We start from the raw sequence: 16,440 nt of genomic DNA on the forward strand, positions 1-16,440 counted from the left end.
TATAGCTCCGCCCTTACTTCTGCCAATGCCAGTTATTTTGCTACTGCTATCCCCTCAAAAAAAAAAAAACTGTTACTTTTAGTGTCTCATTTCCTAATGTAATACTATAAGCATCACCTCAATGTAATGTGACATTTCACAGTCCTTGTTTTACTTTATTGTTGTTCATCTTTTATCCCCTTTTGAAGTCCCTATCCACTACATTTACCTGATAGAATTACACTGTCACTGGCAAAACTTAAAATATTTATTTCTTCTCCTTCAACAATCATTCCTTTTCCAAAATTTCTTCTAAGTTTCCTAACTAAATAACAAGAGAGATGGGTTATAATGCTGCTTCACTCCTTTCTGAACTACTGCCTCTCTTTTGTGTCCTTTGGCTTTTATAATTACCACCTGGTTTCTTTACAAATTGTAAATAATTTTTCATCCACTGTAATTTATTTTATCCCCAATGTCTTCAGAATTTTAAAGAGTGTACTCCCATCAACAATGCCAAAAATCTTTTGCAAACACATAAGTATGTACTTTAATTAACATTATCTTAATACAATTCTAAAAACAGAAAAATTGTACATAGACAGGGGTAGTCAGAATGAACAGTACAACTTACTCAGAATCAATGCACCAATTAGTGCATTAGTTGTTGACAAGAATTTATAACTGTTTTGGTACTATTATGATCAATAACAGTAAGTAGTGATAATTTTGGGATTTCATTTTTAAATACTTGAAGTAGTGTGTACTTTTGAATTTACCTCAGTGAGGAATTCAATCAACGCAAGAAGAGCATTTTCGAGCTCTCGATCTTGAAGCTTCTGTCGAATAGGGTGCCTGTCGGGACTGTCCAGAGTCGGCTGTCGTGTCTCCTGCGGAAGTAGATCCGGGAACAGACGAATCACATCATACGGATCTGCCACATATGTTGAAGAAACATGTCACCTGCCGTAGTAGTAACTGTGTTTTAAGTTTACAGTGGTAACTGAAAATATGCAGTTTATTTATTTAGATACTTATTACATAGAAACATTACTGTGTGCTGACACAGGTGTGGAACGAGTCAAAACAAATAATTTAGTATTATATAAATGTAATTTACACTCCCATACAGAGACATGAGGGAATCTTACAATGAACTATATAAAACTGTCTAGCAATTAAATGAACATTTTGTCAGGTTTATCAAACCAAAAGAGAAAACTATTAAGAATTACGGGAGATTGCAAATATTATTAATCATGTAAAAATAAAACAGGCACAGAAATTAAAATTTGAACTGGAACACAAAAATCAAGACAAATGTGTGAAACAATCTGCCCATCTCTCTTTAGAAATTGATCAAGACAATAAATTCCTTGTAAAGAAAAATGCTTTTAGCTTACTTTTAACTAATTTGTTAACTCATGGAGACTTAATATAGCTTGCAATATGTTGTGATATAGTGGGCAGTATTCCTATTTACTTAAGGACTCTGACAGGAGGTTTTTGCAGGCCCTCAATATACAACTGTAATAATCATTCTTGGATGATAAAGGCTATTTGATACCAGTTAATTGTTTCACAATATGAGTCCATAAGCTCCCAAGTGAATTGAAATATTAAAAATTGGTTTGCTCTGAGAAACTAATATCCGAAATTATGTTGGAAACAAATTTTATTTAGCACAAACTTTTTGAAACTTGGCGGATACAATGTTCTCAGTTAAACCTTCTATTGATGTGGATACTTATTTTTGAGCAATATTCCCTTTATATCTGTTTACTACCACGTGCAACAAGTATCGCCTGTCGACCTTTATGGTACGAAGGTGATCTTACTGAGACCAGCTCATCCTGATATCCTACCCACACAACCCAATGCCATTTTCCATCATACTCCTAATCTGTGTAATATCTTTGGTAAACAGTATGACAATCTCAGACTGTTAGCACTTTTCCAATGCTCCTACTCCCTCTATTCTATCCACTACAAAACCTGCCTATGCTCTCAGCCACTACCATTTATTCCAAAACCACCACTGGTAAGGCCAAAAACATCAAAGACAGCACAACATGTGGAACCACACTTATTGTTCACCAATTAACATGTAACATTTATTCACTGAGCCATGTTTTATATAGGAATGCCACCAATAAAGTGACTGAATACATGAATTGGCACAGGAGACCTGTCCACCTCATGGACACCCAGTATCCATTTGCTGAAAGTACTCTGCAGCATGACTCAAGGGGTCTGAGTTCCTTGCAACACCACATTTGAATCCACCAGTCCAACAGTAATGTTGCTGAACTCTGTAAGTGGGAACTTGCTCCCCAGCAACCCATCATCCTCCTAGATTTTATCTCTGTCAACATATAATTCCCCCTTTCTGTTTTCCGTTACTATTACTTTTTCTTTTTCTTTTTCTTCCATTATTACTACTTTTTCTTTACTTTTATTTATTTATTTACTTAATTATTTTCTTTACTAATAACTCCCCGTCCCCATTTATTTAAACAACTAGCTCCCATGTATAAAACAGCTAAATTTTCACACATCTCAAATCTTTATCATGCCACATCTCCTGGACTATGTCTCATACAGTGATACAATTTTGCAGGGACTTTCAGTGGTATATGTTAATATACCACTGCAAAGTGTGTTGTGAATAGATTTAGTAGTAAAGACACAATAAATTGTCATGTTACTGCATGAACAGCAAAGCTATAGCAAGCAATAAACTCTTTTCTTTCGTGTGTGTGTGTGTGTGTGTGTGTGTGTGTGTGTGTGTGTGTGTGTGTGTGTGTGTGTGTGTGTTTGGGAGGGGGGGGGGGGGGGATGACAGCAAGGAAATTACAGGATGGCACATGAAATGTGTCACCATTTAGTTTTTGAGTAAAAATTTTACTGTCTAGGCGAACTCAAAGGAACACATACTACAACAGAAAACACTCTGCAGAAAATAGTTTTAACTCAGGGCATGCTCAATATGTCCACCATTCTGATTCCTAACTTGCTTCACACAAATATTAATGTTAGCAATAGCCTTATGGCACATGGCTTCTGTGATTTCACTGCAGGATTGAAAAATTAGGGATCTAGGCTCCATCCAATCATGTGGAAGTTTCGGGAAAGTTGTTTCCTTCAGGTATTCCCAAAGAAAGAGGTTGAGGCCTGGACTATTGGGGGTAAAGAAATTTTCTGTCACTGAAATGACCTGGAAATCTGAGTGAATGGACCTGTATGTCAAAATGCTCATGTAAGAAATCCAGCACAATGATTGCACTAAGTGGCCTTGCTCCATGTTGCATGAACCACTGCACGATGAAGGGCAATGCAGTATCAAGAATCTGTGGAACAAAGTTATTACAGAGCATGCTCAAATAACAGACACTGTTCACAGTTTCTTCAAGGAAAAAAGGTTCAATAAGGTCGTGACTGGAAATTGTGACCCACACTGTTATCCTTTGAGCACAATGTTGTTGTTCGTGAAGCACTTGTGAATTATCAGTAGCCCAAAAGCAAATATTTTGTTTGTCAACCACATCGTCCAAATGAAAATGCACCTTGTCTGAAAACCAAATGTAGAGAGTTTGTACTCTCCCAGCAGGCAAACAGTAGTCTCTAACTTTCTGCAGCGAGCTTCTGCGCACAGGTTATCTTATATGGGTACATCCGGTGGTCACCTTTAAGAATCTGTTGAACGGAGCATCTGGATACATCTAGTTCCACGGCTGCCCTTCTGCACAATTTGCCAGGACTTCTCCTATACAGATTGATCACACAGCCTGTGAATGGTTCTCTTGGAAGACACCCACTGTGTGTTCAACTGCCGTTGAAGCCACCTTCAAATCGCAACAGGACTTTTCATTTCATGAAAAAGTAACACAACTGCCAATCGCAGCTGCATTGTTAGTCATCTATTGACGGCTGTGTTGTAAACAGTAGTATTTTTAATTATGCATCATTTTGTAACTCATTTGTTTCTCCGAGATCTACCGTTATTGCTGTTGTGATGGGATATCTAATTCTATTCATAAATTATGTATGAAACAAATAGTGACACATTTTGTGTGCCATCCTGTACATGTCATGTTTGTTGGAAGTCACTAAGTGATCTCGTTCTCAAACAGTGAATACAGCCTGAGCAGTTTGTGTCATGTGAGTTAAACTGCCTAACTTAATACATGGTTTCTTGTGTTATCCCTTTTGTGTAACATTATGCATCTTAAGGACTAGATTATGACAGTATTTTAAATATAGTGAACAGTTATATGAAATACTGAAAATCAAATTTCTGTTGCTCCTGGAACCATTACACAAACAAAGTGCACCTGGGAACAGATGACTCTCTTAGCCATTTAGCAATATATGAGGTGTGATTAAAAAGTAATCAGACCATTTTATTTTTGCAGGCTTTAACATATGACTTTCAATTTTTTTAATGTTCTTGCTACACATGTTCCTGATGTATTAAATTTTGCTAGAAAATTAAATAAAGTGCAGCACTGCATTTGAAATGTTGACTACAGCTACTGGCAATCTACTATGAGTAAGACAAGAGTTTACAAGTGGCATAAACATTTCACAGAGGGTCAAGAAGACGTTGAAGATGACGAGCACTCTGGACACCCTAGCACATCAATTACTGACAACATTGTGGAAGAAGTAAAGAAAACAGTTCTTGAAAAATCACTGAATCACCATCAGAGAGGTTGCTGATGACGTCGGCACATCCTTTCGCTCATGCCAAGCAATTTTTTCAGATGATTTGGGCACAAAAGGCGTCGTAGCAAAGTTTGTTCCAAAACTGTTGAATTTCGACAAAAAATGATGTCGCATAGATATTGCACAGCAGTTGCTAAATGAAGTCAACAACAATCCAGAACTTCAAAAGGAGGTTATAACGTGAGGAAACACAGGTATATGGGTGAGTGATGAACAACCTTAAGCAACCTACTACTCTTTTCTCTGCAAGTAAGGATATAACAGTTCCAAAGTTAGCGTTCTTTCTTATACTCCAACAACAGTCCGTCTCATAATTTTATCAAGTGTGTTTCTCTTTTGGTATTATAAATTACACTTGTCACAGTAATGTAATGCAGAATATTAAAGTTGGATGGGCCAGCAGCTCTGAGTTAGTTTTAAATCTCTGTGTCACTATCAGGATCTTGAAAAAGGAAAACCAAACACTAATGTACAGAAGTCCGCATTATCTCATCACTGTCGTGCCTGATTTATGATCACTATTATTAGTGAAATACTACATGTAGGATTTACATGACATGACTGATTACTGCTAACTTAGCACATGCTTCACACTAGAAATAATAAACACACAGAAGATTTAAATTTTGACCTAATGATAACGAATTATCATTGCCAAAATAAATGGACAATGTAATAAAATCATGAAAAAATATTTCATTCGTCTTTCACAGAAAAAAAAGAATGTTGTGTTGAATAGTGTGATTAATGCATGTGAAACTTCTGAGCAGATTTATATTAATTACTGTAGACAAAAGAATATTCATAAATTTCTTCAAAAATACAAAACCTATAAATATAAATAATTCAGTCATTTATCAAGAAACAACATTATACCTTGAGAAATCACTATACACTGAACCAACTTTTATTTTTATTGTTATTATCATCAGTATTATTATTATTATTATTATTAACAATATTATGAAAAGGAGAGATTGTTACTCACCATATAGAGGAGATGCTGAGTTGCAGAAAGGCACAAAAAAGGCTGCTAAAATAGTAAGCCACATCTGGTCTCAGCAGTTTGTTGTGCCTGTCTGTGAGTCATCATCTCCACTACATGGTAAGCAGCAACTAATCCTTTTTATTCTTCCATCTTGACTTTTCAATTGCACTATTATTATCGTTATTTTGTAGCATTATTAGCAGCACTTCCTATTTCAATATCTAGCAAGATCTTATCCAAAAAATAATTTAGGGTACATTAATGAGTTAGCCCTTATGATTAAGATATTAAAAGTAACTGAGTTATAAACACCATCATATACTTCAGTTCGCTGAAATTTTAACCCATTATTAGGATTATGTTTAATACTTAACATTGTGAATTACTATATTTACGCATGGAAAACTGAAATAAAAGTAATTATGTTAATATACTTCTCACACTGCAATAGTAAGTCAGATATAAGTAAAAATCTAAACTTATATCCTGTATTATTCGATTGAAGATGTTACAATTGATTTGTTGGTTCATTTGGGTTTAGGGCATTTGACTTTGAGGTTATTAATATGCATACAAATTTACTGTCAGTTGAGAGACTTGAAGCATATAACAGATTGCATTTTGATGTGTTGAAACAAAAATTGTAGTATTGAAATACAAAAATTGTAGTATCGAGAAAACAGAGGTTCCAATTAAGAGCCCAACAATCAAATAAAAAGTTCTTAAAGTTATACATCTGTCAATCAGAAAGTATTTGCCCCCGTTTTTTTAGGCAAATTGTGGCTGTAAGTGTGAAGTCAATATGTCCATTCCCAGCAGTGAACATTTCTTTGACTGCCCCAGCCTCCCCTGCTGGTAGCTCCGCGGCATGGAGATGCTGCCAGTTCTAGAAGATGGCAGTTGTGCCACACATGTCCACGGCATGCAAGCAATGGGTGTGATTTGTATCTATAGACCAAGATATGAACACCCATCAAAATCCACTGGAAAACATAGCCTATGTATGCAGAAAGGTGTCTTGCTTAGAGAAGCGTGAGGTGGTGGTGTTAAGAGCTCACAAAAAGTCATGAAGATTTGTATGACAATGACCATTCGGGAAGCTTGTGCTTGTTTCTGACTGATGGCAATATTTCCTGTGTGGATGCAATGGTGAAAGCATGATGACAGGCAAGTGAATGATTGCTTCACTGAATCATCTGCAATGGTATGCCGAGAAGGGTGATAGGTTCCTGGACTGCACTGTTAATGCCAATGAAACAAGGATATTGCATTTCATGTTGGAATCAAAACAGCAGAGGGTGGTGTGAAACCATCCAGGTTCGCCTAAGATGTGATGTTAATAGTCTTCTGGGATCACTGTGGACTGCTCCTGCTGGATTTTATGCCATTAGGTGTAACCATCATTGCCGACAGTTATTGTTCCAAGTTGCCACATCTGTAGGCTGCCCCAGGAAGAAACCAAGGGATTCTCAATTTGGACACTGTGATTATCCTCCATAACAGTATGAGATCACTTGTAGCAATCAGAACTGCTGATAGACTTCGGTCATTTCACTTGAAGAGTTTGAACCATCTACCGTACAGTCATGACCACACCCACGGTGATTTCCACAGTTTCAGTCCACTGGAGAAATTCCTGAAAGGGTATCAATTCACATGTAGCAATGAAGCCAAGATATCAGTCAGACAGTCGTTGCACAGTCAGCTGGATGAATTCTACTCCATAAGCATCTCAAATTTAGTGCTGCGATGGGACGAACGTTCGAACTGACGTGGAGGCTACGTAAAAAAATAGTGTAATGTATGTAGAATAGTACATATATTTCTAATTACCTACATGTATCTTATTTTGGCTACCAAAAAATAGGGGCAAAGGCTTCCTGATCCATACTCACAATTTAGATAAATGTGGCTCACTGGAAACTGGTACATAGCACTTGGCCGACCAATCTAAAATATGATTAAACTTTTGGATGTGAATCTTCCTGGTCACGCAATCCCCACACCCACAACCCCCCGAACACTGGAACTTATATGCCTGCACTCCTTCATGTTTCATTAGTGTGTAATGGTTATGAAATAATTCTTGAAATAAAATACTGTTATATATCAATAAGCTTTCAGTCAAGTGCTCAAAGGTCCTGAGAGACAACATGAAGTCAATCTTCACACCTCAAGCTACAGTATGCCACCTTATGAGACCTTTGAAAGATGATACTGGCATCAGAATACTCAGAATTTTAAATAAACTGTGCCAGTGCAGACAGTACTATGCAAGGAAACCTTGTGCATGACAGAACAATGTCGAACTGAACAAGAGACGTGTCTGTGATTATTCTATCCAGAGAAGGTGGTATTGGCTGAACATGCACGGGAAAATTGACATAAAATTGCATTCAATGACACATCTACACAATGTGATCAAAAGTATCTGGACACCCCCAAAAAACATACATTTTTCATATTAGGTTCATTGTGCTGCCACCTACTGCCAGGTACTCCGTATCAGCGACCTCAGTCATTAGACATTGTGAGAGAGCAGAATGGGGCGCTCCATGGAACTCACGGACTTCAATTGTAGTCAGGTGATTGGGTGTCACTTGTGTCATAAATTTGTATGCGAGATTTTCACACTCCTAAACATCCTTAGGTCCACTGTTTCTGATGCAGTGGAAATGTGAAGGGACACATACAGCACAAAAGCGTACAGACTGACCTCATATGTTGACTGACAAAGATCACCAGTAGTTGAAGAGGGTCATATTGGGTAATAGGCAGACATCTATTCAGACCATCACACACTAATTCCAAACTGTATCAGGTTCCACTGCAAGTACTATGACAGTTAGGCATGAGTTGAGAAAACTTGGATCTCAAGGTCGAGTGGCTGCTCATGAGCCACACATCACGCTGGTAAATGCCAAACGACACCTCGCTTGGGGTAAAGAGCATAAACATTGGACGATCGAACAGTGGAAAAACATTGTGTGGAGTGACGAATCACAGCACACAATGTGGCGATCTGATGGCAGGGTGTGGGTATGGCGAATGCCTGGTGAACATCATCTGCCACCGAATGTAATGCCAACAGTAAAATTCGGAGGCGGTGATGTTATGGTTTGGTCATATTTTTCATAGAGGGGGCTCGCACCCCTTGTTATTTTGCATGGCACTATCACAGCACAGGCCTACATTGTTGTTTTAAGCACCTTCTTGCTTCCCACTGTTGAAGAGCAATTCGGGGATGGCGATTGCATCTTTCAACACAATCGAGCACCTGTTCATAAGACGCGGCCTTAGCGGAGTGGTTGCACACCAATAATACCCATGCAATGGACTGGTCTGCTCAGAGTCCTGACCTGAATCCTATGGAACACCTTTGGGATGTTTTGGAGCACAGACTTCGTGCCAGGCCTCACTGACTGACATCGATACCTCTCCTCAGTACAGCATTCTGTGAAGAATGGGCTGCCATTCCCCAAGAAACCTTCCAGCACACCTGATTGAACTTATGCCTGTGAGAGTGGAAGCTGTCATCAAAGCTAAGGGTGGGCCAAAACTATACTGAATTCCAGCATAACTGATGGAGGGTGCCATGAACTTTTAAGTCATTTTCAGCCAGATCTTTTGATCACATAGTGTATCTCTGTAAAGACCCGCAGTTTCTGTGAACAGCATAATTACAGGAGTTACAGAAATCAAAATATCTGACAATGTCATTAGTAAAGACAGTAGTTTGCAGCTGAATACAGTTGGGAAAGTGGGAAAGTGGCCACTGCAAACTTAAAGCAAGTGTGGAAGACAGGAAACGAAAACATAGTATTGTATTGCAGTAGACTGAGCACTGGTGAAATTACAGCCTGTTCCAGAAGCTATGCAGGGTGCTTCAGGAGGAACAGTAAATATTTTAGGAGGGGGTTGTGTAGATTAAATGAAATAAAACATTCCACATAGTGTTTGCCCAATTTTTACTGTCACACAGATACAGGTTGCTACAGATCCAAGTTTTCATTTTGTTTGTTTATACTCTACATATTAAATACTGATACTCCACATATTACATTCATCCCTTTCAAAAACATGCTTCTGTCCTGGGAGTTACTCCCAAAGGCCTAACACAGGAAGTCCTTGTCTCAGGATGCAATTCGACTCTACATCAGCCCCTTTTACGGTTTCAAATACAGCAATCTCTTGCACTTACCCAGCTAATCTGTGACATATATACCTCATCTGCCACTTTCCACTCCAACAGAGTTCTCCCCTCCTATAAAATCCTGACCATCATATTCCCTTGGGTGGTATTATCTGACAAACCAAACTGCAACGAAATGGTAGACTTTATCTCAAAAAATTATCCCCGCATTCTCCTAAACTACCTCAACAGGGCCATCACCTACCACTCCTCTCCCACAAACTGAGCTCGGCCAACATCCCCCAGCCTTTACCACTGCCTCCCAGAGCAATGATAACTCATGATCACAAGAACCAGCTAGAGCAGCACAGTGTTCTCAACCTTTTATCTAAGGTACTCCCCTCCTCCTCAATTATTTGTATTATTCAAAGGTCTCACTTTCAGCCCTAAATTTGCATATAATATGCTGCTTTGGTGAAGGATCTACTTGCCTGCACACATAATGACAACTGGAAATAGCACCTCATAACCCAAGCCCAAAAACTTTCCATCAGCAGATCTGACAATGAACCCTGCCTCGAACAGTTTCAACCATGATCCTAACCTGATCCACCACCACTACCTCAAAATCATCCCTTACAAGCCCTCACAATATTCCCACATCCAGCACTGCTTCACAACCCTTCCTCAGGTCCACACAACATGATCCTAACCTGTGCTCTGCAGAACTCCAAGCTCCCGAAAAACTGGTGATTCCACTATTATCTTCCCAGCAGAGAACAAGGGATCTACCATTGTGGTACTTGTCTGATGGGAGTATGCAAGTAAGAGTCAATGCCAGCTATCTGACACCTCTATATACAGCATCTGCCATCAAGATCCCATCCCTGTGAAACAAACTGACCTACATTCCGCCCTTAAGACCTCAGACTCCTCACAAGAACTAACACCCCAATCCATAAAACTTCTTACCCCAACCAAATCAGGGATCCCCACATTTTACCTTCCCCTGAGCTTTACAACCATAACCATCCTGAATGTCCCACTGCTGCTAGTTTCAAAGCACCCATTGAATGTATATCTGCCTTAGTTCATCAAAGCTTGCTACATATAGCATAAAGACTTCCCTCCAATATTAAATACACCTACCATTTCCTAAATCATCTGAAATCTGTGCCCATCCCATATACCACATACCTTGCTTTTCACCACTGATGTCACCTCCCTCTATACCGACATACCCCATATATAAATGGTCTGTCTGCTGCGGAACATTTCTTCGATCAGCACCCACCTGATTCCAAACTTAAGACATCCTTCCCACTCAACATAATCAAATTTATACTTACCAACAACTACTTTATCTTTGAGGGACAGGCATAGAAACATGTCAGGGGCACAGCTATGGGAACCAGGATGGCTCCTTCTTATGCCTATCTTTTCATGGGTTGTTTGGAGGGGGCTTTCCAGCGATCCATAAGCCTTCTCCCACTGGTCTGGCTTAGATACATTTATGACATCTTTGTCACATGGACTCATAGTGAGGCTGACCTGTTAAAATTCTTGGAATATCTAAATACATTCTCTCAAATAAATTTCACGTGGTCCTGTTTCAAATCCCATGCCACTTCCTTTACATTGACGTCATTCTCACTTAAGGACAGCTACGTGTTTCTGTTCACATTAAACCTAACATAAACAACAGTACTTACACTCTGACAGTTGCCATCCTTTCCATATCAAACGTCCCCCCACTCATAGAGCCTTGGCATTCGAGGTAAATGTATTTAATCAGATGCAGACTCTTTGCAGCAATACACCATCATTCTCACCTCACCCTTCACTGCCCATAATTGCCCCTCCCTATTCCAAAAGCAGATATCCTGGCCCTTCACATCCAATCCCGGTACTGCTGATTCCCACAAAAAGCACTTAGGAGAACACCGCATATCATTCAGTATTATCCTGTCTTGAAGCTATTAATCAGCTACTTTGACAAGGCTACGATTTCCTAAAATCATGTCCTGAAATAATGCCCACCACACCAGAATAGCTTTTCGTTGTCCTCCCAATCTCTGCAATATGCTTTTCAGACTTTATAATCCTTCTGCACCCATTTCCCTACCCTACGACTTCTACCCCTGTGACCGTCCCCACTGTAGGACTTGCCCTATGAACCCTCCTACCACTATTTATACAGGGTGTATACATGGACAAGGAAAAAACATCCCCGGTTAAAAATACAATTTCTCCTGGATGAAAATACACTTTTACCGTTTAAAGTTACAGTATACTTTTCCTCGGCACAGTAAAACTTATCAATCATTTGAATGTTTATGGTTTTATACGCCGACGTAAAATTTCCCGGCACTTTAGAAAACGAAACTCGGGGAGGGGGAGACACGTTTTGGAAAGATCTTTGATTTGCAGCAACACGTACGCTGCATATTTTTGTGTTACGAAGGTATAAATTCGAATTCCACCAAACACCGCATGTTACTTTCCAAAGAATTGAAATCGAGATTGCAACGTGCTTTTCTAAGCCAGTCATAGCTCACGTCACGTGATCTCGCCATATGATGACAGCATAGGATACGTGATGTAGTTAGCCAATAGCAAGATCACTCTTAAGTAGTGTGAACATACAAATAAGAAAAGTTTATGGTTTAAATTAATATACATAATGCTGCTACAAGAAAAACAAAGGTTTCACATATAATCGTGGTCTCGGAGATTAATAAGCTATAAGAGAAGCTAAGCTTCCACATATGATGTTGATCTTTTTTGCGTGTGTTACACTTTAAGATGTTGTTGTTGTGGTCTTCAGTCCTAAGACTGGTTTGATGCTACTCTATCCTGTGCAAGCTTCTTTATCTCCCAGTAACTACTGCAACCTACATCCTTCTGAATCTGCTTAGTGCATTCATCTCTTGGTCTCCCTCTACGATTTTTACCTTCCACGCTGCCCTCCAATACTAAATTGGTGATCCCTTGATGCCTCAGCTGCGACACTTTTAAGATATATCACACAAATGTACCACTAAAATTTTTAATAACGACGTAAATGTCTGATCTTCTGGGCTCGAAATTCTTCTAGATGGTCGTACTCAAACAGTTGATTTTTAATTGAGAGTCAAACGGTCTGTGATTTAAGAAATTCATCGAACATTCTTGCACATAGTTCATCTTGTGTAAAAGGAAATTTACGCTGAAAGTAACGCTTTTCAAACCACCATATTTTCCCGTGACCTGTTAGAAACCGATTAGTTTCAGCAGTTGCTCTTGCGCAGCTACGATGACACAGGAGGCCCAAAAATTTGTATGTGTAAAACATTAAAAGATTTGCAGTATGTTACAAAAGAAACAAGGCATCAGAGGATACTTCAAGAGCATCGGAATTTCATGAACCATACTAAAATGCATAATTCGGCTTGAAGTACACAATCATATGTCCAGATTCGGATGCAAATTTTCTTGAGTACCAGTACTGTATTATCTCATGTTTGATTCTTTATTATGGCATAATGCCATGCGAGCTAGGAGATGGAAAATGTGCACTTGAAATGCAGCGAACAGTTTAAATTAGCCAACAGTGTGAAATTAAACACCTCGTTTCAAATAAATTAACTGCCTCAGTGCTAAAGATTAATAAAAGCCAAATCTCTTTAGCAAACCGACAAAAATAAGTTCATTGTTCTGCAAGGTGATTAATGCTTGACTGTCAGAAAGGTGGAAATAAAACCTGAAACTAATAACATATTTTAGCCTTCCGTAATTATGCGAACGTATTTTAATTCATTTGATAGCTCCCAACCACAGAAATCCATTTTGTTTTCATTTAATGTGAGAGCAAATAATGAAGAGGAAACAGCAAAATCACTAAATGTAAATATGGGTCACGAGAAAACTACCCACCTTCCCACAACAGCTCAGACTGCTCTGTGCATCAGCCCCGGATCTACAATATTTCCGAACCGGGACAATAGAAGATAGTGGTGCCCAGCAACACATTCATAGGCAGAAGCAGGAGAAGGTACTACCCATATGAGACACAACTGCGCATGCACAAGAGCCCACCCGCAACTACTCAAACGAATCTAATGAAGATAGCTGTCATGTCACGCTCATCAAAGGCAATTTGTTGTTAGGAAGCATTGCATAGTCTTCCTAAAGCCTTTGACACACTTTGCTGTTGGAAGATGCTTGTATGAGCACTATGTTTTGCTGTTGTATATGGCACATTTACTTTGCTATTTAAGTTTTATTTTCATTCCCCCCCCCCCCCCTTGTTCATGTTTTGTTGCTGCAGTATTATTCTGCAGAAGCGGGATACAGTAAAATCCTTAGTTGAAGAATATGTTCTTACCAGGCAAAATCACCAAAATTTCACTGAAAACTAAAACAATGAAAAATTTCCTAAATTCTACAAATTCCCGGGTTTTTCCTGGTTTTCTCCCGGATGAAAAAATTCCCAGGTTTTTCCCGGATCTCCCGGTCGTCCTGGGTCGTATACACCCTGTTATAGTAGCCCTATAACTGGCAAAACATATAATATCAATCTATCAAATGACACACCATGTACCAGCTGTTATTTAAACAGCCTTTGGCCTATTACATTGGCATGACTAGCACCAAGTTATCACTTACGACGAATGGGCATAGGCAGTGGGTGTATACTGGCAACACACTTTGTCCTGTTGTAACATGACAGTCATGGCCTTGGTTCCTGTTTTCTGACACGAGCCGTCTGAATTCTTCCCCCAGACAACAGTTTCTCTGAATCCTGCAAGTGGGAGCTGCCATTCCAACACATCCTTGGTTCTTGCCACCCACCTGTCCTTAATTTACATTAATTTCTTTGGTCTCGGCATTTCTTATCAGTAACTATTTCTTTCTTCACTCCCTTTTAGTTTTATATATCTCTTATTTTCTGACTTTTCAATTCTCCACCGTTACCACATGCAACACATTAATCTTTCCTCTCTTACTATCCAATGCATGATGTTTTGTCAGTAACTTTTGTCTTCCGTATTATGTTATCTTCCACCTCTAAGCTCTCAGGTTTTCAAACCTCATTCAGAGCAGTCCCCAACAATCAGTCTTTCCTTTTCCTCCCAGCTGATGTCTCCCCTGACTGGTGGTTCTTTTTCATACTCTCCCATTTCCTAAGCCTCACCAGTCCTTTTTCTTCACTTGTCTTATTTCTGCTTCAATGTTTCTGATAGAAGAAGGAGCCACTGGCTGCAAAAGCTACCAAATTTCAATAATGGTACCTTTATATGCGTTCTCCTGCGGCTTCGTGAGGAGATTTTTTATCTGCCCAATTACATTATATTTTCTACACACTGTGGGTTTATTTATTGAGTGTCACTTTTGTTTTGAAGTTCCAGTCGTGAAGTTGAATCTGAATTCGAGCAACTGAATTTTTCAGCTGTGATTGTGGTTTGTTGGCCAACTCTATCGCATATCATATCACTGAAGCATGCCACACATGCTGCTGCTTATAGAGAATACAGTATATGATTTCCTAACCACAGTGTACCAGATTCAAGAGTATTTACTAGTGTTTTTGCTAAACTGTGTAAGACTGGTGCACAGCCCAGATGTCACAGCTAATGTGAATGTGCAACTGAAGAGAGTGTGGCTGAAGTATTAGATATTATTTAGATGGTAGAACACAGTCCTTCAACAACCACTTGTAGAATTTTAACAAATATTGGGGTTCCATGTACAAGAATATGGTGGACATTACATATACAGTCTTTAGTTTTATCATTTATGCTGGATTCAGCACCTTTGGGAAGGAGAAAAAAGTAGATGATTGGAATTTTGTTGTTGGCTAGTTGCAAATCACCAAGTAATCCTGCCAGTACCGTTTCTGACAAACACACTTTAATTCATGGTGGTATGAATAACACTCACAACTCACATCGGTGAGTCTGATAAAAATCCATATGGTTTAGTGGAGACATTTTCAAGAATGCTTTTCTGTAAACATGTGGTGTGGTATGAGAGAATTGACTAGGCCTCTTATATTCCCCTATCACCTTACAGGGATCCATTATCTACTCTTTCTTGAGGATAAGCTTCCAGCATCACTGGATGAGGTTCCTTTTGTTACAGGAATGGATGTGAAGTGTGATCAAAAAATAACTGGAATTTGTGATTTTATTTAAGTATCTTTCTTTATCTATCAACTTGAACTTTGTCCCATTCAGATATAATACATGATAAACAGAAACCTGGTCCGTAGTGAGCTGCAATGAGATGTTTATTTGTGTGATTAGCTAATTTTGAATAAACTTTATTGTCAAGTACAAGTAAAAAGTAGCCGTATTCTGTCATTTTACGAAAGGATCCACACTACAGTGAAACCTTTTAAGATCATATTTTTACTTGTACTTGACAATGACCTTTTGTTTAAATTAGCTAATCACATGATTAAATAAATATCAGATTACAGCCTAGCATGTTTACGTTTATTAAGCGTCTGGAGGATGTGGATCCCCACAAATACAAAATTTTAAGATATAATACACTTGTGCCAGTGGTTTTTCCTTTGTCAGAAGTATTTATGGAACACACTTTTCATTATGGTGTTCAGCTCCTTCAG

At 38.8% G+C, this 16,440-nt stretch overlaps 1 protein-coding gene across 1 annotated transcript in view; it reads right to left on the minus strand.

Annotated features, from left to right (window-relative positions):
* LOC126424979 (vam6/Vps39-like protein) overlaps window positions 1-16,440 on the minus strand; it is a 120,922-nt gene that overhangs the window by 53,895 nt on the left and 50,587 nt on the right. The window contains exon 8 of the mRNA XM_050087865.1: window positions 759-913. Coding sequence (XP_049943822.1) covers window positions 759-913 — 155 coding nt within the window. The remainder of the gene's footprint in view (window positions 1-758; window positions 914-16,440) is intronic.

This window comes from Schistocerca serialis, chromosome 10 (genome assembly GCF_023864345.2).
Source record: "Schistocerca serialis cubense isolate TAMUIC-IGC-003099 chromosome 10, iqSchSeri2.2, whole genome shotgun sequence".
In the NCBI taxonomy this organism is placed as follows: domain Eukaryota; kingdom Metazoa; phylum Arthropoda; class Insecta; order Orthoptera; family Acrididae; genus Schistocerca; species Schistocerca serialis.